The 22,745-nt window shown below is 50.2% G+C and overlaps 2 protein-coding genes and 1 long non-coding RNA gene across 3 annotated transcripts; 1 reads left to right on the forward strand and 2 right to left on the reverse strand.

Annotated features, from left to right (window-relative positions):
• Window positions 1-92: 92 nt before the first annotated feature.
• LOC311209957 lies at window positions 93-1,645 on the reverse strand. Its single transcript, XR_014618472.1, has 2 exons — window positions 1,448-1,645; window positions 93-314 (listed from the first exon to the last, which is right to left on the reverse strand). It is a non-coding gene; the product is annotated as an uncharacterized lncRNA (long non-coding RNA).
• Window positions 414-19,862, forward strand: PGGHG (protein-glucosylgalactosylhydroxylysine glucosidase). The gene is made up of 14 exons (XM_084287593.1): window positions 414-1,082; window positions 6,419-6,686; window positions 7,760-7,970; window positions 8,576-9,011; window positions 10,076-10,195; window positions 10,393-10,524; window positions 10,871-10,982; window positions 14,767-14,839; window positions 15,350-15,486; window positions 16,104-16,237; window positions 16,502-16,597; window positions 17,053-17,150; window positions 19,294-19,508; window positions 19,678-19,862. The coding sequence occupies exons 1-14, from the start codon at window positions 834-836 to the stop codon at window positions 19,740-19,742; spliced, it is 2,346 nt and encodes a 781-aa protein (XP_084143719.1). The 5' UTR covers window positions 414-833; the 3' UTR covers window positions 19,743-19,862.
• A 1,743-nt stretch (window positions 19,863-21,605) lies between these two features.
• On the reverse strand, window positions 21,606-22,493 carry LOC311209892 (interferon-induced transmembrane protein 5-like; the record flags this gene model as incomplete). The annotated part of the gene is made up of 2 exons (XM_084287452.1): window positions 21,606-21,824; window positions 22,308-22,493. The coding sequence occupies 2 exons, from the start codon at window positions 22,491-22,493 to the stop codon at window positions 21,606-21,608; spliced, it is 405 nt and encodes a 134-aa protein (XP_084143578.1).
• Window positions 22,494-22,745: the final 252 nt, after the last annotated feature.

The raw sequence follows: 22,745 nt of genomic DNA on the forward strand, positions 1-22,745 counted from the left end.
AAAGGAATACTGCCTCCAGGACAGCACAGGATTGCTGGTTTGTTCCCTTACTAACAAGCACGCGGACCAAGCAAAGCCCACAGACCCCGGTGTTTAATGCAAACATGGATTTTAATGAACAAACTCGGGGTTCTTTCCTGGGTGAAGATTTGTTCTGTGATCTTATCTTCGCTCACACTTCTGCTCCCGGGGGTGTAGGTGGTTCTGGCCACTTCTTAATCTCCTCTGCTCTTGTAGTGCTCCACGTGTGCCAAGACCCAAGCTGTTGGTGCCAGGAAGCATGTGAACATGGCAGCCAGCGCAATGGCCTGCTCCTGCGGGTGGGAGAAGGACCAGAAGAATCAGCGGGGTGGCTGCACAGCAGCTGCAATACCCGTGGGGTCCCCAGGGCAATTGCATGCTGCGGTGTCTAATGCAACAGAGTGCGCTCATCTGCGCGCCCTGCCCTTTCCAGGCTGTCAGGTGAAAACTTTTTTGGGGCTGTAGGAAGGAGATTTGGGTAAGCACAGCAGTTTCTACCAACAGCGGACCAAGCCGTCTGCTCTCTAGGTCTGTTTCTATTGCTCTGTATTTCTCGGTCACGATACCTGCTGGGAAGTGTGGCTGTGTCCTTCAGGCGGCTGCGAGACTCGGGCTTGGGCCCACAGAGTTTGCAGAAGCAGCTGTGCCTGACTTTCAAATGACTTTGAGGTGGGAAGAGCAACGCGCAGCAGCCTCTGCCATTTTTGGCACACAAGCACGGCACTTAACCCGTTGTGCTGTCATTTTTATTTCTTACTTGGCTTGAAGAAGAGTCTTCAGGCCTGTGAAACGCTTCCTTGCAGACCTTGGAAATGCAGCTTGGGGGTAAACTCCACAAGCAAAAGCTGGCAGCGAAACCCACCCAGGATTTTTGGCGTAAAGCTCCTTTTTTTTTTGAGCTCCTTTCACCCAGCCCAGGAGGGTCTCTGCAGCTGGAGCAGCTGCTGTTTTGGTGGGCAATCGTCCCCACTGCCAAAGGAAGGAATGGTGGAGGGACCTGCACAGCTCAGCTCTGCGGGGGCAGCAAACCTTCCCTGCACAGGAGGACACCTGCTTTGGGGGTGAGTGCCCCTCTGGAAATGGCAGTAAAAATTGGGGGGGGCGGGGGTGGGAGTGGGAATGGGGTTGGGGCTATCCCTGCACTGTTGGGGTGCCTGGGGCCTTCAAGCAGCCCCATGGAGGGCAATCTGGGCTGTAGGGGACTTAAAAGGCAGGCGGGGTACTGAATGGACAAAATAAAAGGAAAGCAAGAGCCGGGGGGGTAGGGGATAGGAGGTGTGTGCACCTTTCTTCCTCCCTCTCCCCCCACCTCACTTTAATTCCCAGCAAAAATTTGGGTCTGTATGCCAATACCCAGGCCGTCCCAGCTACCTCCCCCCCCTCCCACCGGGTTTATTTTTTTTTTACCCCCCCAAAAGCTACTCACCCCAGCAGAAATTGGGTGTTCGGGTGGTTTGGAGGTGACCCCCGCCCGGGGGACCCGTGGTGCCCGCAGCATGGTGACCAGCAGCCGGGAGCCCCTCTGGAAGCCCCACATGGTGGCAGGCTGAGCGCTGCCCTCCTCGCTGCAGCCCAGACTGCAGCTGCCCGGCCCGTCACTGCCACCCCCCTGCTGCCACCCCTCGGCACCCGGCCCGCTCTCCTGAGAGCGTGGCAGCGGAAAACCTGCGAGCCTCGAGGCTCTCCTCGAGTGCTCGCTGTGTTTTTCCTCCCCCGGGGAGTGTTTGGCCTTCTGCCTGCACCCCACAAACAGCAGTCCCTGCCATCAAGGGAAGGCATCTCTGCAAAGTCCTGCTGGAGAGCAAACCTTTTATTCTGAACTTTGTTAAATCTGTAAGACCCATAAAAAGCATATGCATTCTTTAAGGTATTACAGATGTGATGGCCAACCCTTGCTTGGCCTGAACCAGCAATGGCTGCTCGGCTCCTCCGTCTTCCCTTTGTGGCTCAGCGAATGCACAGGCTCCCAACCAAGCACTTACAGGCACTGTACGTGATATTATGATCTGTTCTGCAAGCCACGGACTGTTGGAGACGCTGACGGATTTGTTGGTGGTGTTTGGTCAGATTGGGCTGATGTTTGCAGAAGCAACTTCCTACTTGCCTCAACCCGATAGCAGAAGTGGCTGAAAGCCTCGAGCCTGGGTCGCATTCCTGCGATGTGCAGGCACTTGTCAGAGGGACAAGTCAGGCCCCTTTGCTTCAACACGTGCCAGCTTCGTTGAATAACCCAGCTTTGTTCTTCTCTCCCTTAAAAACAGCTACACAGAAAGATTAGTGAGATTTGTACGGAATTGGGAATGCTCTCCTGGCGGCTGCTGGGGTTTTGTGGTGTGCAGCAGGCTCCTCTTTGGGGTAAAACTGGGTTTTTATTATTATATTGAGAAGGTCAGAGACTTTCTCCCAGAGCACCAGCTGTCTCAGGAAGGCACAGCTTTTTACCTTACAAGTGGCCCAGTGAGCTGCATGGACCAGGACAGGCCAAGCACTCTTTTGTTGATGAAAGATGACTGAAGAAATTTAAATGCAGTAAGAGAATCCTCTTACCTTATATCTGCTGCATGCAACTGGCTTTCTGAAGGATTCCTCTTTGACTCCTATGAGAACTTTTTTCCAACTCGCTGACAGTGAGCTGGAAAATCTCCCTATGTGGCAGTCACAAAGCTGGGGAGGTGGTGGAACCTCCAACAGCAAAGATCTCTTCTTTTGAGCAATTTCACAAAAACACTTTTCATGTTGAGATAAGGAAAGAGACTCTTAGTCCTCTGACCTCCAGGAAATCCCTGTTTATATCTCATGCTTACTCACTTCCCTCCTCCTAATTGTATTAGGAGACATTGCAACACCTGCTTCCATCAGTCCTCTCCCGCTCAGCTTTTTAGGGTGCAAAGGAGGGGGGAGCATTCCTGTACCTTTCTGAAAACCTTGGTGAGAAACCTCTTTTGCTCCTGTAGATCAATCTTCTCATGCGAGACAAATACTCGTGTTGAGGAGCATTGCTGGGATGAACATGGAGGACAGCAGGAGTGGCCACAGTTTGACTCTGTCTCCTAAGAAGCTGTAGAGCAGCCCATGTTCTTAACTCTTACATCCTTGATATTCTACCTCTCCTTTCCCCTTCCTCCCTGGAAGCTGCTTCAGGACATGTTACCAAGTGTGCCTGTGGAAAACCCCTCAGCCCTGTTTAACATGATTGGACCCAGAGGTGGGACAAGGAACATTTCATTTATTTTCTTTACAAGCTTACATGATACTTTCAGCGTGGTTTCTGGTTGTGTTCCTCCTGGCTCAGTCACTATCACTTCTCTTTGGTGCTGGTTGTGGGAGACTTGAGGCATAAACCTGAAGTGACTCACAGTGGCTTGCTCAGGAAGGTGTGGTGAGGAGCATTCATCTTCCCCGAGCCATGGCGAGCAAAGAGAAGCAACGTCTTCGCTTGCCTAGGAGAGCTTCTGGACGAAGGATTTGCTTCCTTCACACTGATAACAGCTTTGCTTGAGTCAGACATTGGCTTTTCTGTGGATTTGCAGAGAGTAGAACAGATGTGTAGTATTTATCCCATAAATGCTGGATTGTTCAATAAGATAATCCTCTCTGAGCACTGAGCCAGAGGCAGTAGGTTGCTACATGAGTCACAGCATCTGGCCATGCTGCTTTCCACGTGTCCACTGATCCCTGAGGAATGGACCTTAGATCTTTTGGCTAAAGGAGGTTTGTCCTTCCAAGGATCATGCAGGCTACAGAGGGTAGCTGTGTAGAGGCTAGGATTTGACCTTAAAGCATTTTGGCATTGATGCTGCCCTACACATTTACCTATATTGCTCACATTTGGTGTAGGGTGGATTATTTTTTTGTTCTCCCATACTCAGTTTGAAGCTTTCCAGCAGCTGTAGCATGGCAGGACTGTGTTTCAGGTGCCAGGCAAGCTGCTAATGCAGTGCTCCCCTGCATCAGGGACACAGGTGGTGCTCAGTTTGGTTGAGCAGGGAGCCTTGATCATGCTCTTGCTCTCAGGAGCATTAAGGGTAACAAAAGCTGAGGTTGCCCTATGCCTGGGCTGACCTTGGAGACAAGGTGAGGGAAAGGGAGCAGGATCAGACTCAGAGAGAAGACACCGAATGAAGTAAGAGGTGGATCTGGGACCTCCATCTTCCAGTGGGCACTGACAAATGAACTGGAGGCACATCTGGAATCCAGAGAGAAATGTGCACTTAGGTCTACGGTAGCTTCCTATTTTTTTCTTTCTTCCCTCCCCTTAATGCCCCCACTTCCTAAGCCTAGGTCAGCAACGCGATGCTTCTGTGCCTTCCTGTGGCTGCCACGTTTGATGGAGAGCACGAGTGTGTCTGCAGAGGAGCAGTCATCTCCCTTTGCTGCAGGACATACGGGATGAATTTGGCAGTTGGCAATTGCAAGATCTGTTTTTCTGCTCGTGTATAAAGCCGGACTGTGACATGAGATGGTAAGAACATTGCTCTGGAAAAATCTGCAGGGAAATGTGTAGTTGTGGTCTTGGGCATAGAGGATGTCTGTGCAGCACCGTGGCTTCTGGCTATCTCAAAGCAGTCTCTGCTGGAGACAGACAGCTGCTCCTCCAAAGTAGGGCCTCAGGTGCATTGAGGCCATGGCTTATCTGCATCAGCAAGCTGGAATTGGGGTTTGGGTGCTACACGAGACGTGGTTTTACAGGTGTTTCTGTGTTTGGGTGGTGTCAAGATGATGCAGCCTGGCAGGTCGAGCTCAACATGCGGAAGAAAGCATGTTTGACCTTGTAGCAGAAGGTAAGCTGGGCATCTTTGAGGACAGCTCAGTAAACCCTTGTGTTCTGTGTGTGACAGGGCTTTAAAAATGACAGAAGGTCTGGGAGGAATGGGGATTCATGCTAGAAGTGCCTTCGTGGCACAGCATATCAGGGTGGGGACTGCTCTGCACCAGAAAAACACGCTGCAGCGCCAGCAGCGGTTCAAAGGACGGAAGCTGGAAAGTTACAAAGCTGAAGTCTGGGTCTCCAAAAGCAGGCAAGTAAAAGGGTCACAATGCAGCTGGGGACAAAGGGCAGTTGTCAGCCACAATTCCTTCTGCAGAGGTCTTTGTGCTGCTTTCTCAATGGAGAGCGATGGTGGCCGTCTGCCAGGGCTGTGCTCATTGCTGAATTCCTTGGACAGCTTTCAGCTGGCAAACTTTTTTTTTGTCTCAGTCCCTCTTTCCTGGTGCTTGAGGCAGCCCCAGTCCCTGGTGTGCCGGACGGTGAGCTTATCTAGGCAAGTACCTACGTGTCAACCAGATAATTTTTAAGGAAGGGGAAGGGCGGGGGAGTTATTTCCTTCCTCCCATCTCAGTTGGGCAACTTCCGTCGTCTCCCCTCCAGCAGGGCCCCACCGCAGCAGCCTGCATGGTCAGAGTCCAAGCACAGCCTGACATGAAAGGCAAGGTCAAATCTCCGAAATTCCCACACCTCTTTTTTTTTTTTTTTTTTTTTTTTAACTCCCTCCCTGCAGGCAGGAGGAGTGCTTTTCCTTGTAATTTGATCGTGGGCACCGCCTGACGTGAGCCAACTGAGCTGTCCCCAAGCACGGCCGGGCAGCCCGTGGGGACAGCTTTTGGGTACTGCCCAGAGCTGGTGTCCTCCCTGTGCTCGGAGGGCCTGTCTGTGCTCTACTTCTACCATTTTTTATATTAATGCAGTGCCTAATGCTGAGAGGCACCAGGTGCAACTCATTTCTGCAATGTTCTCTTTATATGTGCATATATAAAAAAAAAAAAAAAATATAAAAAAAGAAATACGATGTTCCTTCCTCAGCAAGCCAGTAACTGAAGTGAAACTAGAGATGCAAGAGGGAAGTGTGGAGGTACCACGAGGATAAAGAATAAAAGAATATTCAGTAATGTTGTAGAATAATGTTGGGAGGAGGAAGAAGAAGAGGAAGGAAGAGGAAGATTGTTGTGTGATGCGATGTATTGGGAGGAAGTGGTGAGATACTAGCATGGAGAGAGAAGTGAAAGGGGAAAAAATGGAGAAGTGATAAAAGCAATGAGCACGCAAGATTTGGGTAAGTTAGAGAAGCTGGCTGGGAGACGTCTGCCAAAAAGGAAGCTACACAGGAGGAAATGAGCCTAGGTGGAGCTGACCCACTTGAGGCACTGGGATGGAGGAAAACTGTGGCTTGGAGGTGCTGGTGGTGACCAGAGGGGAAAATAAAGGAAACAGAGACCCTAAGAATATAGCGAGGTTGGAAGTAGATGAGCAGGAAGGTTGTGCAAAGAGGGGCGATTTGCAGCCACCATTTTCAGCTGCCATCTCCCCCCAACCATGCTTGGCCTTACACTAACTTTGTGTTGTGATTGCTCCATCCAGCCCTTTCCTCTGACTTTTACTTTTTTTATTTTTGTTCTGCAGCTTGGGCTGGTAAAAATGACTGACGGCAAGGAGGACCCTGCTGTGTTCACCACCACTTGTTTGCCCTCAGACCAGCGCCTTCTTGCTACGGTGACCAACGCGTACCTCGGCACTCGTGTGTACCGGGACATCCTCCATGTCAACGGGGTGTACAACGGCGCGGTGGGCGACACGCACCGTGCTGACGTCCCCAGCCCCCTCAATGTGAGAATGACTGTGCCTGGTGCGGACAGCCTGGCTGAGACCTTCACCCTGAACGCCCGGACGGGTAAAGAGCAAAGCACAGAGAAGGTGTCCCTGTCCTGCAACTTTCCTACCTGCAGCATGTGCGCCCTTTGCTCTTCCTCTCCGACTGCTGGCCACCCTCTGCCTCCTTGCCTCTTCCAGGAGCTCACATCTTTCTTCTCCCTGCTCTCCACTCACCCATGGGGTTGACTCAGTGTGTACCAATTAGGTCTGTGAAGGATGTCAGCTCCACCCCAGCAGTGGAATTCATTGCTCTAGGTGCAGTCAGTAGTACTGGAGCTTCTGTGCAGGACAGATAGGTAGTTTTGTTGGCAAAGGAGATTTGATCTATCAATTCAAATGTTTATAAAGAGATGAAATGAATCATACCCCGGATTACATTGACTGTCATAGATGTCTGACTGTTTGGTTCAGGTGCAGACATTTATTTTGGAGGCAGCTAGCTAATGGTTGTAAAGTGAACCCTACAGTGTGTTTTTAAAGGAGCCAGAAATTGATATGGCATTGTTTGCTCTTGCCTTTGGACAACAGCCAGCTCTGACCTTGATGTCATGCACTGGAATGTCTAGTTGGAAGAAAGGTGAGGAGGGTTTTTTGCTGATCTCTCTGTGAGTGCTCATTTTGCAGATTTCAGGATGTAGCTTTACAGAGTACTAAATTCATTTATTTTCAGAAGCAAATCTTCTCTTAGTAGTGGTACATATTGAATGAAATGGGCACTTTCATTCATGCATGGAAGACATGCAGAAGACTTTCCTTTCCCACATTACTCTTATGAAGTTGCTTTGGAATAAGTGGAGAATAAAAGCAGGTGATTTTCAGATTATATCTCAACCCCTGCTGGAGCCAGGCTCAGTAAAGACTGTTTAATGGTGAAACCTTGTTTAAAAAAAAAAAAAATTATAAATCCATTCCTCACCAGCTTGGTCAGATTTAGTGTGTTAACAGTGTTCTCCAGTCAAAATTTATGTTCTGGCCTGGATCTGGGGAAGACTGTTCCTTTGCCAATAGGGACCAGTAAATAAGGTAGAAATGGTAGTCTGGGGCAGAACATCAGGACCTGGTGGCTAAAAAGGCTGACTCTTGCACTTGCAGGAACCTTCAGCCACTTGCTTCAGTCAACCGATTATACAGCCACCCATCAAATCTACGCTCACCATTCCCTTGTTCACCTGATGGCCTTCAGCATCACCATCCGGCGGTCAGCTCACACCGGCCAACCCATCACGGTGCAGCTCCAGACTCCTTTTGTGCCAAAGAGCCAGGACTTGGACCTGCACCAAGGACCAGACTTCCAGGGAGCACGGTGAGTTTGCATCACAGGCAGGAGCCGGGCCTGGAACAAATCCTTCACAGATTGTAGCACGTTGCCTTGTTCCCAGATAGGAAACTGAAAAAAATAAGGCTAGAGTTAGACTGAGATTATAAGTATTGTTGAGGTTTGTGCAAATTTACTTCTTCCTGACAGGAACAAGAAGTGTATATATATACATACATACATATGCAAATATACACACATGCATATATGTATTTATTACATATAAAATATATAGAAACACTTTTATTAGCTGCAATGCCAAAATTATTATCTATGCTGACACACAAGAGCATCAGAGGCCACAGGGACTATATGTGATTACAAAGAAATGAGTTTGGGGAAAATTGTGAGCTTGGAGGAGATAGCCATTTTTAGAGGTTTTGTGGGGCTGGGGACCCAGTGAGAGTTGTGATGGATCTCAGTCTTCTACAGTTTGGAATTGAGACTGCCGCTGAGCTGAAGTATGGGGACAAGGGAGCTTCTTTCCTAGGTGGGAACAGGGGAAAAATTCAGCTGATGGTTCACCCTGCATGGGTTGATTTGCACTTCTGCTCTGCTCTTACTTTTCCCTTTCTTTTTGCCATCCTCTGCAGCTACGTCTATGGGACGACGCTGGTTCCTGAGGTAGAGGGGGGACCCCAGCCTACTGTTCACATGCTCTGGACTCCTGTGCCACAAGACCTGACTTTGTGCGGGGAGGAGCAGGAGCGATCCTGGGAGTTCCTGACAGCTGTGGCTGAAAGCGAAGAGGAGGTGAAGAGGAACTACAGCGAGGGGCTGGCCCTCATTGCCTCTGGCTCCCTGCATTCCTCCCACATCCATGCCTGGGATGTGCTGTGGCAAGGGTGCTGCATCGACCTGGATGGCCCTCTGCCTCTAAGACAGGCCCTCTACGGGTGTCTGTATTACCTGCTGAGCGCCATCCCTCCCCGGGACAACCCGGGTTTCCTATTCCACGGCATCAGCCCTGGCGGCTTGTCCAATGGCACCCAGGGTGAGGACTACTGGGGGCACGTCTTCTGGGACCAGGTGGGTTAAAGCTGTGCTGTCGGTTCACCTCGGGGCTTTGAGCAGCAACTGGGATAGAGAAAACTCTGTGTGAGGTTGCTCACCTCCTCCCTGATGGTAGGGGTGTCTTGGCACCAGCCTCTTGTAGAAGAGCATCCTGCTTCTCCTTAGCTAACAGCTAGTGAGACGCAGCTCCATCCTAGGTATTTCTCATGTTAGTTATTTCCTCTAACTCAAAAGTTAATTGCCTAAAGCCAAGCTAGAAGGCTGGTGTTGGTGTATAGGCAGTGGGGGTGAGAGGCCAAGAGGGATCCCATGGCAGGGCAGCTCTCTTCCCCATGCTAAGATAGGTCGCTCACCCAGGGGAGGCCAAAGCAAAGGGAACTTCAGTGTCTAGTTTAAAGCAAGGCCACTAACATAGAGGAAACAAGTTGAAAACAGCCTGAAATCCTCCCAGCTTTGGTGGCATCAACAAACCCTATTGTGCTTGAGGTAACTATTGAAAAAGCAAGCGTTTTCTATGTTTTCAGCTTTTTGGCATGGGTTTGGTGTGTACTCAGCAATCCAGTCCATCCGGGCAGCTTTGCCCTGACCAGAGGCTCAGAGCTGCCCTTGGAGACAGCTGCACCGAATGAGCACGCAGCTCTGCAGTTGAATATTTAAAGCATAACGTGAGCGAGAAACATGGCTAGATGGTGCTGAGTCCTCTGTGCTGCACCCAGCCTGGTCTTTCAAATGGGCAAAGGCTTTTTAGTTATTTTTGACTCACACCAGAGCCCTTGGCTTTTTGGAGGAGTCCTACCTCCCCTCTTTTGCATGCGGATGGTCCCGCCGAGATAATCCTAGCAAGATACCATGGGGGTGGCTAGCAGAGGATAGGAGGTTTGGGTGCCTAGATGCACTTTTGAGGGCAGAAACAGACCTTTGAGGGTTTATCCCTTTTAGTGAGCCAATGTGACAGCACCTTTAAGCAGCAGCAAAGTCATGGTCAGAGCATGCAGGACTGCGAGTGGACTTGAACTGGTGGGAGCAGTTGGGTGCCCAGCCAGCCAATTTCACCGCCTTGCTTTGCTCGATGTTTTCAGGACACCTGGGTGTTCCCAAACATCCTGCTGTTTTACCCTGAGGCTGCCCGAGCCATTCTGGAGTACCGAATTCGCATGCTGGAAGGAGCCTTACGCAACGCAGAGGAGCAAGGCTACAAGGTGGGGACAGGGCTGTTGGGCTGGGGACAGTGCAGCCCAGCCAGCATCACCCAGCAGCACAGTTGGACTTTCTTCCTCCTCTATGGCTCTATCTTTAGCCAGAGGCTGTGAGTTGGGCTTTGCCTGCAGGCTGTAAACAGGGAAGAGTGTCAGAAGAGGTTGTGTTTAGCTGCTCCATGGGTGTCTTCTCCCAGCAGGGTGCTAAATTCCCGTGGGAGAGTGCAGCCACTGGCCAGGAGGTCTGTCCTGAGGACATCTATGGAGCCCAAGAAATTCACATCACTGGGGATGTTTTGATGGCCTTTGAGCAGTATTATTACACCACGCAGGTAAAGCGAGCGTGTGCCACACAGAGGGCCTGGTGGTAAGGCCTGTAGGGCATCTGATGACTGTCACTGTCCCTTCTCAGAGACACTCTGCAGTTATCTGCTCCTGTCGGAACTGCCAGTAGCATCCTGGGATCCTTTCTTCATCTCCTCCTCCCATTCTTGATCCTCCATGGGTGGCTCGGCATCCTATTGACTCAATTCAGGCCAGTTTTCTGCCTTTTTCCCCTGCTCTGTGTATTTTCTTATAGCTCCTTTCCTTCTGCTGAATCCAGGCCTGTCTGAATTTGCCTCATGCTTCCCTGTTTTTCCCTCATCCCTGTTTTTCTCTGGCTTTGGCTCCTTCCAGGACCAGAAGCTGTTCAGGGAGGATGGAGGATGGAAGCTGGTGGGGGCCGTGGCTCAGTACTGGTGCAGCAGGATGGTGTGGAGCGAGGAGGAGCAATGCTACCACATCAGAGGTACTTCTGCAAGTGCCAGGCCTGTTCGTGGGGAAGGGCTTTGCAAAGAGAGGCTCAGAACTCCTCCAGCCAGACCCGGGTGGGAACGTGTGGGTTCTGTAGCCTCCTGCCCTGTTATCCACGTCTATATCCATGTGGCAAGATGCCCAGATCTTTCAGTGCCACAAGACCAATTGGTTTTTCTCTCAGCCCCTTGCTGCTCACAGGACACCCCTCAACGTCCCCTTCCATGGCAGTATAAATTGATGCGACAAGCCTGGGTGCTGTTTGAGGTCTGATGGTGTGACTGGCGACACTTTGGAAAATAGGATACTAGGGCTTTAGAGAGGAGGGAGAGAGGTTCAGCAGGTGACAGGGATGTACCTCTGCATGATGGAAGTGAACCTGGGAACACTGTCGCTTTAGGAGACAGCAGGGAAATGCTTGTGAATTGTCCCAAAGGAACTGGGGAAGGACTCCTCTAAAAAGGTGATATGGCAGATGGCCCAGCTGAAGTGCCTCTACACCAGTGCATTCAGCATGGTAAACAAGTGGGAGGAGTTGGAAACCACAGGGCAATTAGAAAACCATGACTTAATTGCTGTCATGGAAATGTGGTGGGATGGATCACGTAACAGGAACACTGGAAGAGAGGGTTACAAAAAGGGCTTCAGAAGAGATGGAGGGCAGCATTCCTACACCTCCTTCCCTGCTTATGTTAAGTATTCAGGTTGGATTTCAGGAAAAGGTTTTTCACCAAGAGAGGGTGGTGAGGCACTGGGACAGGCTCCCCAGGGGTGTGGCTCATAGCACCGAACCTGCCAGAGGTCAAGAAGCATTTGGAAAATGCTCTCAGACACATGAGTTGGGCTCGATGATCCTGGTGGGTCCCTTCCGACTCGGATATTCTATGATTCTATAAGAAATGTCTCAACAGTGAAAAGCTGCCTCTGAGAAACAGCCACAGACAGGTTGAGAGCTTGTGGATAAAAGTTAAGGACTGGACCAATAAAGGACACCTCGTGGCTGGGGTTTACTACAGGCTGCCTGATCAAGGGGAGTCCGTGGACGTGGCCTTCAGCTACAAGCAGCATTGTGCTTGCAGGTGTTCATGGTGGGGGGGGATTTCAGCTACCCAGATATCTGCTGGGAAAGCTGCACAGCAGGCTGTAAGCAATCCAGGAGACTCCTGGAGTGCATTGAGGATAACTTCCCAGTCCAGGTGTTAGAGAAGCCAACCAGAGAAGAGGCATTACTGGACCCGGTGCTCGCCAGTGCAGATGAACTCATTACGGAGGTGAAGATTGGAGGCAGTCTGGGCTGCAGGAACCACACCCTGCTTGAGTTTGTGATCTTGAGGGAATATGGACCCGGCAGAGAGCAAAGTCAGGACCCTGAACTTTAGAAAAGGGAAATTACAGCTATTTAAAGACCTAGTAGATGGGATCCCTGGAACACTGCTCTTAGGAATAGAGGAGCTGATCGGAGCTGGCAGCTCTTTCAGGATGTTTTCCTTTGAGTGCAATAGCTCTCTACCCCCACGTGTAAGAAATCAAGCAGGGAAGGCAGGAAACCAGCATGGCTGAGCAAGGGCCTGCTGGTCAAACTGGGGCGTGAGAGGGAAATAAGGCAGTGGCAGCAGGGATATGTGACCTGAGGAGAGTACAGGGATGCTGTGCGGATGTGTGGGGATGGGATGTGGAAAGCCGAGGCACAAATGGAACTGAGATTGGCGAGAGATGTAAAAAATAACAAGAAGGGGTTCTATAGGTATGCTGGCCAGAAAAGAGAGGCCAAGGAGAGTGCCCCCCTTCTGATAAATGAGAAGGGAGAACTGGTAACGACAGACATGGAGAAGGCTGAGGGACTCAACTTCTTTGCCTTCATTTTCACTGCCAATCAGGCTGCCCACATCTCTTGAGTTGCTGAACACCTAGGCAGAGGCTGGGGGAGCAAAGTCCCTCCTACTGTAAGTGAAGAACACAGGTTGGAGACCATCTCATGGAACTGAACAGGTACAAGTCTATGGGGCCTGATGCCATGCATCCCAGGGTCATGAAGGAATTGGCTGATGGAGTTGCCAAGCCTTTCTCCATCATACTTGAAAAGCCCTGACAGGTGAAACCCCTGGTGACTGGAAGAAGGGAAACATCACTCTCATTTTTAAAAGGGTAGAAAGGAGGGCCTGGGGAGCTACAGACCAGTGAGCCTTGCCTCTGTGCCTGGGGAGATCATGAAACAAATGCTCCTGGAGGCCTTCTACAATGCAGGGAGGGGATTGTTCCCCTCTGCTCTGGCCACGAAGATGCTCGGAGGGCTGGAGCACCTCTCCTATGGAGAGAGGCTGAGAGAGTTGGGGATCTTCAGCCTGAACAAGAGAGGGCTGCAGGGTGACAAAAAAAAAAAAAAAAAAGAATGCAAACCCTTCCAACCCGAGCCATTCTATGACTTGGCAACCCAGGCAGACCTTTTTTTTTTTTTTTTTTTTTTTTTTATGAGACCTGAGTTTAAATCTGACAGTAGCCTGCAGGAGTTGATTCCTTGAAGGTCTCCTGGTGTTGTTGGTGCCAACTAAGTACAACCACTGAGATGTCTGCCAGGACAAAGGGTGTCTCCACAGGCAGCAATCCTGCTGAAGCATTTTATGTTGAATGAGCACACATCACCAGTGACTTGAGGAAGATCTAAAAGAGATGCAGAGCTGTTTGTTGGCAGAAGGTCTGGAGGAGATGGCTGGGTTAGAGTGAAAGGATCTCAATGCAGTTGGGGTGATCAGAGCTAGAAAAGCCCCCGGAGTTGCTGCAGGTTAGCTTGTGATCAATAGATCCTTTGTATTAAACCCCAGTGTCCCCAAAGTTGTCCCAGAAGGAGGCACTTGAAATGCCTGTTTTCACTTTTCCTTTGGAAAGTGGACATCAGCAAGAGAAGGAGTTGAGCTTGTAACTAGCGAAATATGTCCAGTTAAGGACTTGAAGGTCACCTTGCCTACGAGTCTCAGCTCTGAAGTAAGGGAAATGCCCTCAGGATGTCTGCTACCTTGAGAGTCTGCGCTTTCTCAGCTAAATCACAGAATATTCCAAGTTGGAACGAAGCCACAAGGATCATCAAGGCTAACTGATAAAGCTGTAAGAGAGGGTGTTTCTTCTTTACAGCAAACGCAAACACCACTTACATTCCCCTCTACTGAGCATTGCACTGAGATCACTTCCAGAAACAGGGAGGCAACACCTACTGTCAGGAAATGTCAGGACTCCAAGCATGCAATAATGCAGGTACAATTCAAGACAGGTGTTTTCAGTAGTTATTAATGATTATCGTAGTGAGAATGCTCAGGCACATCTCTTCCTCCATGCTCTCTGCCCAGTCGTTGCAGAGGCCGCACTTATATGCTGTTTCAAGGACATAAGGAAAATCATTGTAAAGTTAAAAAGGCAGAAATACATTCTTGGGAAGAATAGATGTTGGACAATCATCTGTTAATGAAACCAAGTTCCCATTTCTGGGAGGGATAGACTCCTTAGGGCCTATAGGAGGAGCACATCCAGTATTAGCTCAGTAGTGGGAGATAGAAACGATCAGGGCTACTAACTTTTGGTTGAAAGGAGTGTTCCTTTCATTAGGATAAACTTCTTAGACCTCTCAAATCTTAAGGATTAATAATTTTTCCACCACACTAGTCATGTGAGCAGGCATCAGTGCAATGGAGGGGTTCCCTTTCTTGTGCCAGCTCCCTGAGGAGGGGCACAGAGCCATGGCAAACCTTGGGTGTACTGCAGTGTGAAGTGTCCCCTTTCTCTCCCTCCAGGTGTCATGCCCCCAGATGAATATCACTACCAGGTTGATAACTCTGCTTACACCAATGCCTTGGCCCAGCGGAGGTAACACGCATGCTTTGGTTAAGGCACTGGGCCAATTTTCTTCTCTTCTGCCTAGCTGTTTGGCAGGGGTAGGAGACAGCAAGTCTCCCACATGCTGCACTCCTCTCCTCTCTTTGCATACCTCTGTCTGAGCTGGTCTCCTTTGCCTTTGTTTGCAGTCGGTGGAAGGAGGTAGATGTTCCCCTGGCAGTTCACCTGACCCTTCAGGTATCTGCATTAGGCAGAGGCATTTCACAAGTTTTTCATTTCATCTCCCTGCATTGTGTGGGATGTTTAGACAATTAGCCAGCTGGAAATATATGTAGGTAGACAAGGAGTCCCAGCTCCAGCAATGAAAGCTGTTACCCCGAGCTTAGACTTTAACCCATATTCTTTCTAAGCACTTGCTTCTTTGGCGGTGAGTTATGGCTCAATTAGTTTTTTGTATTTCTCCCTCCCTTCTCTTTCCCTCTCCAAGGGGTCACAGGCACTTGTGCCTGATATAAAAAATTTTTCCTCGCTCCTTTTCAGCTTACGTTTTGCAGCTGACATTGCTCAAGACCTCTTGATCCCTGTGCCAGAGGAGTGGGTGGAATGTGCCAACAAAATCAAAGTGCCCTTTGATATGGAGAAGAAATATCATCCTGAGTACGATGGTTACAGCCCAGGTGAGCGGAGGGGCAGCAAGCAGACCTTTGAATTGGCAGGTGCTCTTTCTTTTGAAGCACACGAGAGGCAGGGACAGTGCCTGAATGGTTGGCTGAAGCAAAACCTTCTAGCTTTTGCTCTCTCAGTGCAGCATTTGGGTTGCCAGTGTGGGGATCCTGATCTGTAGATGTTTTTTTTTCTGCTTCTTGGTGGATTGTTTTTCATTATTGTGGTCATACAAGTAAGAATTTTAGGTATGCAGAGGGTAGAAAGAGGCCTTGAGAGCATGGGCTACTGGGCTGCAGATGACATGGTGGCTATGAACTTGTATGTTGGCAGTTAGGTCTATCCTTCCAAGGTCAAGTGCGATGTATTGCCATTCCAGCAACCTCTGGCAGTGAAAGTTTGTGTGGAAGTGAACATTCAATTTAATGCCCCCTTGTACATTTTACTTGCCTTTAGCAAGGCAGCGATGACTTGTCCTCCTTGCAGTTCCACAACATTTCCAACGCGATGTGGTTTTTGTTGTTTTAAGTTTATGATTCTGTATGCCAGATTCATTCCCTTTAGTAAATAGACCATCAGTTATTCCTGGCTGGCATATGTGGTCTGACTGATTCTTGGCTCCTTTTCCCAGGTGAACCTGTGAAACAAGCTGATGTTGTCTTGCTTGGATTCCCTCTGATGCACTCCATGAGCCCTGAGGTCCGGAGGAATGATCTGGAGATGTATGAACCTGTCACCGAGGTGAATGGGCCAGCTATGACCTGGGTAAGGAGAGGGGCAAAGTCTGAGGTGGCTTTCATCCACAAGGTGGTAATTTCTGTCTGAGTTAGTCAATGCCAGCCTATATCAATGGGCATAAACCTACTTTAAGTGATAAGAGAACGCAGACGGTTATCTTGGAGCTAGAAATATGTTCAAAAGGGATCTACACTGAAGACTGCTAGTTGTGGTGTAACTCTGAAGGCTTTGCAGCATAGTCACCCCTGAGGGAGACAGCAGCCAGCAAAAGTACAGTTCTCCCTCCTGCAGAGCATGTTTGCGGTGGGCTGGCTGGAGCTGAAGGAGATGCAGAGAGCACAGAGCCAACTGAACAAGTGTTTCAGCAACATCACGGAGCCCTTCAAGGTCAGCTGTGTGGAGTGTTGTCGCTGCTTCCATGTGACAAATGTCTCTTGCTTCTATCTTGTGTGTTCCCAAGTAGATCCCATCTATGCTGTGTGTGCTTGCAGTCACCAGATGATTATCATATTGAGCTGGGTGGCTGCACGTTCAGTCTCCTCTCTGCATGTTTCCAAAGAACAGCAAGGAGGTGTTTGCTTCCTACCAAGCAATACAAAGCCAGGGGTCAGTATCCTGCTCATCCCAGGCTTCCTTCTTCCTTTAAGGGGTGGGAAAGGGAATGGAGGTGGCAGTATTTTAAAGGCCTACTTCATGCTGGGATGGACAACAGCATAGGACTGTTGCAATACCCCTAATATGTGGCTGTGATGGTAAGCATATTCAAGCACACATAACTGTATGAAGGGTCCCAGTGAAACCACTGACTTTTTTTTCCCCTCCTCCCCCTCATACTGGAGTAGATCTGGGTGGAGAATTCAGATGGATCTGGAGCTGTGAACTTCTTGACAGGGATGGGTGGATTCTTGCAAGCTGTCCTCTTTGGTTACACAGGGTTCAGGTGAGACCTACGTTATGTCTTGTCTAATTTCTAACCAACAAGTGACTTGAAATGTTAGCATTTAGCTGGAGCAACTTGTTGCTTGTGAAAAAGAAAAGAACTTGAAGCATCTAGCAAATTCCAGAACATCTGCCAATGGCTCGTGGCAGGTAGTGGTTAACGATCCTTGATGAACTGTGGTCACTGGGGACAGTTGGTCACCGCTGGAGAACAAAGCAGAGTTCTCAGAAATGATGAGCTTTGATCCATTTCTTCTCCAGCTATGTCAGTGTTTAAAGCCATTGGCTTCAAAAGGAGTCAAGACTTAACCTCCTTTTGCTGGAAGAAGGAGATAAAAGTAATCTTGAGCAAAACTGCCATTTTGCAAAGCTGTTTTCTTCCTTCCCTGTTTTTCTGCTGAGTAGAAAGGGAGTCTCAAGCAGGCAGAAGTTCTTCTTTCCATTTCTTTTGCACCTTTTTTGTTTGGTTTGCTAGATTATATATTTTTTTTTTTTTGCACAGGCCACGGTGGATATCACCATGGTGAGAGATGGTGACGCTGCTGAAATGGCAAGGGACTGGGAAATTTATTTGCTCTTTTCATGCCAAAAGACTAAAAATAGCATATGTAACAGAGGGGAAGTCTCCTGCTGAGTCCCAGAAACTGTGTGGAAAAGGATACTAGTGCAAAGGGTCATAGATGGCCTGGCTAACAGCAGCCTTGCCAGTGAGAGATGCCACACACACAGGTGTAAGTCCTTCTGCATCCCCTCTGAAGTAATCTGCCATCCACACATAGGACTGCAACTTTGTGGAGGAAAAGTGGTCAGCTGGAATTGCCACAGCATTAAGATACCTTAGAAAACACCCCAAGCTCTTCATATAATTTCAAGCCTGCCTCTCACATCTGAAGCAGCTTGGTGGTTTCAACCCTGAAGCAGCAGTCCCTGGAGTGTATTCTTAGAGTTTAATTGAGGATGGATCACACTGGCAAGTCTTTTGATTGCCAGCAAGGCCTTCTAGCACTGTGTTTTTACTCTGTGTGTGTGTGGCCAGAATCTGCTGAGAAATCCACCAGACTCTTGGTGGAGCTGGGTGTGAGCTACTATATTCCTCTCTGAAAACCTTAATCTCAGCTTTTGCGAAGCTTCAAGGTCTTCTGATGCAGTGTGTGTGTCAGATTTGGGCCTCTCTTCCAATAGGCTCAACCCACAGACTTTGGGGCTCGAGCCAAATTTCCAAAAATGTCACGATGACATTGATGTAGTCCTTGAGACCACACTCCTGCCTTGCTTGTTATAAGCCGTGGCTGGCTGGCACATTGCTCTGCTGCTGAGTACCTCCGTGGAGGCAGCGCTGTGAGCGGGGCAGCACAGGCCCAGGCTGTGAGCCCCATTTAATTTCAGGCTGAGGACTGGTGGCATGTGTGTCTGGTATAACAGCTTGGGAGAAGTGTGCTGTTTCTGCTCTTGGGCCTCTCTCAAGTCCTCTCAGTAGAGTCAAGTAGAGTCAAGAGTTATCACAAGTCAAGATTTCAGCAAGAGATTTATTTAGTGACTGTTATCTTTTTTTTTTTTTTTTTTTTTTTGTCCAAAGCCAAACACAAAAATGGGCTCTGCTTGACTTTGGATAAGGCTTTGGAGAAAGGGTTTGAGCTGCTGGACTGATTTTTATCTTTCTGTGAAAGAGCACATATGGGGCTTTGAATTTATTCTGAGTTATTTTGGCAGTTTATTATCTGTATACAACTCCGCTGCCCACTGCTTGTTCCTGTGCCCAGTTCTCCTCCCCATCCCGGAGCAGGACATTTCTGAAGTTTTGCCAGCATAGCTGCTGATAAAGTCACCCCCTGAGCTGGAGCGGGAAACTGAGAGGGGAAAAAGTATAATCCTGCTGTGTTTTTGTTTGTTTATTTTAAATCCAACCTACGGATCCTAAGCTGGGCAACTGGAAGAGGAACAGAAACACCGGAGGGTGCTGGGCTGTGAAATCACAGCCCCAGTAGCTTTTCACCAGATGCTTTGTTGCTGTGTTTGGGATTTGCTTAGAGAGCCTTGGGATGCACCTAGGAGTCTTTCTGCCTGAAAATGCATGGAGTAAGAGGAGGGGCCACTAGGATACATGAGGGGGTGCTGTTTTGACTGACTTCCTCCTGCCTTTCCAGGATCACAAAGACCAGCCTTCTTTTCAACCCCTCGTGTCCTGATGACATCCACAAGTTGAAAGTCACTGGTGTCTCCTACTTGGGGAACAAACTGAAGTTCACCATCACCAAGGAAGAGATGAGGATTGAAGTGTCTGAATCTCCCCTTGACCCTCCCGCACTGCCCCTGGAGGCAGTGCTGGAGGAGTCAGGGCAGCGGTTTCCCCTGGGTGAAGGTACAGTCATGACCCTGGGTGACTATGCGTGCTGGCCTTGCAGTTTTCCAACAGCACTTCCTGCTCTCTAGCTCTTCAGGAAGTCATTGCTTGGGCAACTTTCCTATAAATGAAGAAAATGTTGGGAGGAACTGTTCCCGTGCTTCATGCATGTTGTTTTTTGTTGCAGGGCAGAGCATCTCCTTCCCCACGGTGGCTGGATGGATTTGGAGGTCACCCACCAAGGCGCATTAAAGCCTGGCTGATCTGGGTTTTGCATGATGGGAACTAAAATCCTGAAGTGCAGATGTCAGAGGAAGAAGGATGAGGCATCCTTGTGGTGTTCTGGCCTGTGCCGTAAAACTTTTGCCCCTGTGGGACTGTGTATGCTTTGTTTTCTTGGGCCTGGGGAAGGTGCGTGGAGCACTCACCATCACTGGGCTGGCAGCAGCTCTTTGAGTGAAACTGAGCATCCTTGTCCACAGTGGGGGGGACTAAGCCATGTGTCCCCACTTCACAGGCTGTCCCCATCTCTCACTTAGTAGAGGGGACAACACCAAGCCTAAAACCCATGTGCTTTGCACGAGGAGAGACCGGTGGAATGTGTGAGCTCAGTTTAAAATGCATTCTCTGAGTGGCCTGTGGATGCGAAACTCTGAGAAAGCAGCGGGTGCTCTTCCTGCTGTGCTTCTCAAAGGGTTTTGCAGGCCTAGCCATGAATGCTTTGCCACATCAATCTGCAGCAGCAGCCACCAGGAAAAGGAGGATCCCTTGGCCTCTGGTGTTTCGATGTGCCAAGTACCAGCACCCCCAGAACTTGACTCCCCTGTAATGAGAAATGCTGCCGAGGCAGTGTGATGAGGTGTGGACAAAGGCAAGGCTGAAACTGAGCATTGTTCTGGTGTACAATATGTGTGGTTTTGGTACTGTATTTCCTGCATGCATTCATCAGAGCGGCCGTGTGTTGAGCAAGGGGATTTTGAAGGCTCTCCCTGCCCTGCTGAGACTTGTTCTGCTCTGTACACAAACCCCAGGAATCTTACCTAAATGGATGGGAGTTTATAAAAAGCTTTGTGGCTGCTTGGCACCACGGACAGCATGTGGGAACACTTAGGCAAGGCAGCAACGGAGGTCCTCTGCCTTGTAATTAGGGCTGGCTCCTTACCGGGCCCGGAACCGCTAATTAGCAGCAGCCCTCAGCAGCAGGGCAGGACGCATGGCCCCCTCTGTCCTGCCCCATGATAACGGCTCTGGGGGCTGCACCTGGGTTACAGTGCTTGGGGAGGAGATAGGAATAAGGCCCCACTTGTGAATGGATGTTTTTGGCTGTGTTTCCAAAATGAGACAGCTTTGGCCGTAACACAAAGCAGCAGGGAGAGCCAAGCCTGAGGGCTGGGGATGTCTCCTGACCTGTTTAGAGCAATGGGGAAGGTCCCCATGGATCCTGTGTGGGCTGAGCCGGGGCGTGCTGTGGCTCACAGCATCCCATGTGGCTCACAGTCATCACACGCAGGTCCCCTCTGTCATGGCCCAGGAGCCAGCTGGGGGGGATTCTGCTGTGCTGCCATGAATTTGTAGGTTTCAGCTCTGCCTGGGGAGGTGGTGGCTGCTCTACCGGGCTGTTGCCATCCCAAGTCAGGAAACATCTGCCTACTTCTTTCCCCTCCTCTGCTATAGATGAGGCCCATGTTCTTCCCCTCACCCCAACTGTTTTAGGCTGGGACACCCTAGAAGCAATGTAGATTAACTCTTGCAGTTGTGAAGTGCACTATCTGAGCACACAAAACACATTTATATCATCCCTTAGCAGGATCCCTGCACCACGTACACACAGGCATGCCACAGGTTCGCAGTGGGTGAATTGTTTTAATGATTTAAATAATAATCGCTGAGGCTGGAGGGGTGCCATAGTCCACAGGGGAGGCAGGATTTAAAAAACAAATAAACAAAACCACACAAGGTAAACGGAAATAATGTAGCTGCCCAAAGAAGCATGGGGTTGGGCACGGAGGGGCTGGGGGTTCTGGGCTGTATGAGGATTTTATTCAGGGCTGGCAGTCCTTTTTTGGGAGGCTGCCAGTGCTGCAAAGGAGCTTTGTCCAGCCCATCGCCCACTGGTCACTTGTCCTCGTCGTCGCCTGTGTTGAACTGGTAGCTGAAGAAGCCCACGGAGTCCTGGGCGAGCTTGGAGAGGTGGAGGACACCGGTGACGACCAGGGCAGCGAGTACGAGAGGCAGCACCACGCTCCCGGCCGTGGCCAGGGCATTGTAGCACCGGGCCTTGGAGCTGAAGCGCCGAGCGGCTTCCACGTCCCCAGCCACTTTGCGGTCCCGCGCCTGCAAGAACCAAGACGCAGGGCAGCCCTGGCTCCCCTCGTGCACCCTCCTGGCTTCCTCCAGCCTTCCCCTGGGGCGTCTGCCCAGCTCCAGCCCAGCTGGAGGGTAGATCCAGGCATGGGGCTGGGGGCATATCAGCCCCTCCAGCGTCATCTAGGGCCAACAGTAGCTCCTCGGGTGGTGACAAGAAGCTGTGATTACCTGGCTGGGGGCCTTCTGACAGCATTATTAATAGGTGGCAGGACAAAGAGGAGGACTTTACCGGGGCATGCTGTCACCTAAAATGGTCTGTCTGAGGGTGTTGAGCTCTCATCTTTGTGCCCCCCATCCCAGCCCTCCCAGGCAGTTATTTGTGATGCCCTAGAAGATCCTCCCTGCTCCTGCATCAGCACGGGGGGGTGACAGGGACTCCTAGAAACACCAGGTGACCCCAAACACCCCCTCTCCCATCCCTGCTCATGCCCTGGCCATGGCACAGCTTACCTTGACAGAGAAGGCGAGAGCCACAAAGCCAAGGCAGCAGAAGTTCATGTAGATGGTGTTGAAGATGGACCAGATGAGGTGGTCGCGGGGCGGCGCAGAGGCCCCGACGGTGACGACGGTGGGAGACAGGTCCCGCTTGTGGGATGTCATGGGCAGGTAGTCCTCCCGTGGGTAGGACGTGTCCATGGCCACGGAGAGAGGCACCCCGCGGCTCTCCTGCTGCACCAGCCTGGCTGGGGGAGCGGGGCCGGGCAGCCCCTTTATATAGTGCTCGCCTGCAGCCCGGCCTTGTCTCCTCTATATATAAAACAGAGAAATTACAGCCCTCCACGAGCTGTGGTTATCAGAAATGCTTGGCTGGGAGCTAGGAGAAACAAAGTTGGTTTTGTGAGCCTGCCTTTCTCTCGCGAGTGGATGGGCTTTCTATATCCAGCCTTT

This window comes from Netta rufina (assembly GCF_964035555.1).
Source record: "Netta rufina genome assembly, chromosome: 5".
NCBI lineage: Eukaryota > Metazoa > Chordata > Aves > Anseriformes > Anatidae > Netta > Netta rufina.

What these genes read in the sequence shown, in the direction of transcription:
- PGGHG (XM_084287593.1), top strand. Translation starts at nt 834, where the DNA reads ATGCAGCTTGGGGGTAAACTCCACAAGCAAAAGCTGGCAGCGAAACCC. An exon ending in AATGCCTTGGCCCAGCGGAG is followed by an intron (nt 14,840 to 15,349) that starts GTAACACGCATG and finishes GCTCCTTTTCAG; the next exon opens with CTTACGTTTTGCAGCTGACA. An exon ending in ATGGGCCAGCTATGACCTGG is followed by an intron (nt 16,238 to 16,501) that starts GTAAGGAGAGGG and finishes TCCCTCCTGCAG; the next exon opens with AGCATGTTTGCGGTGGGCTG.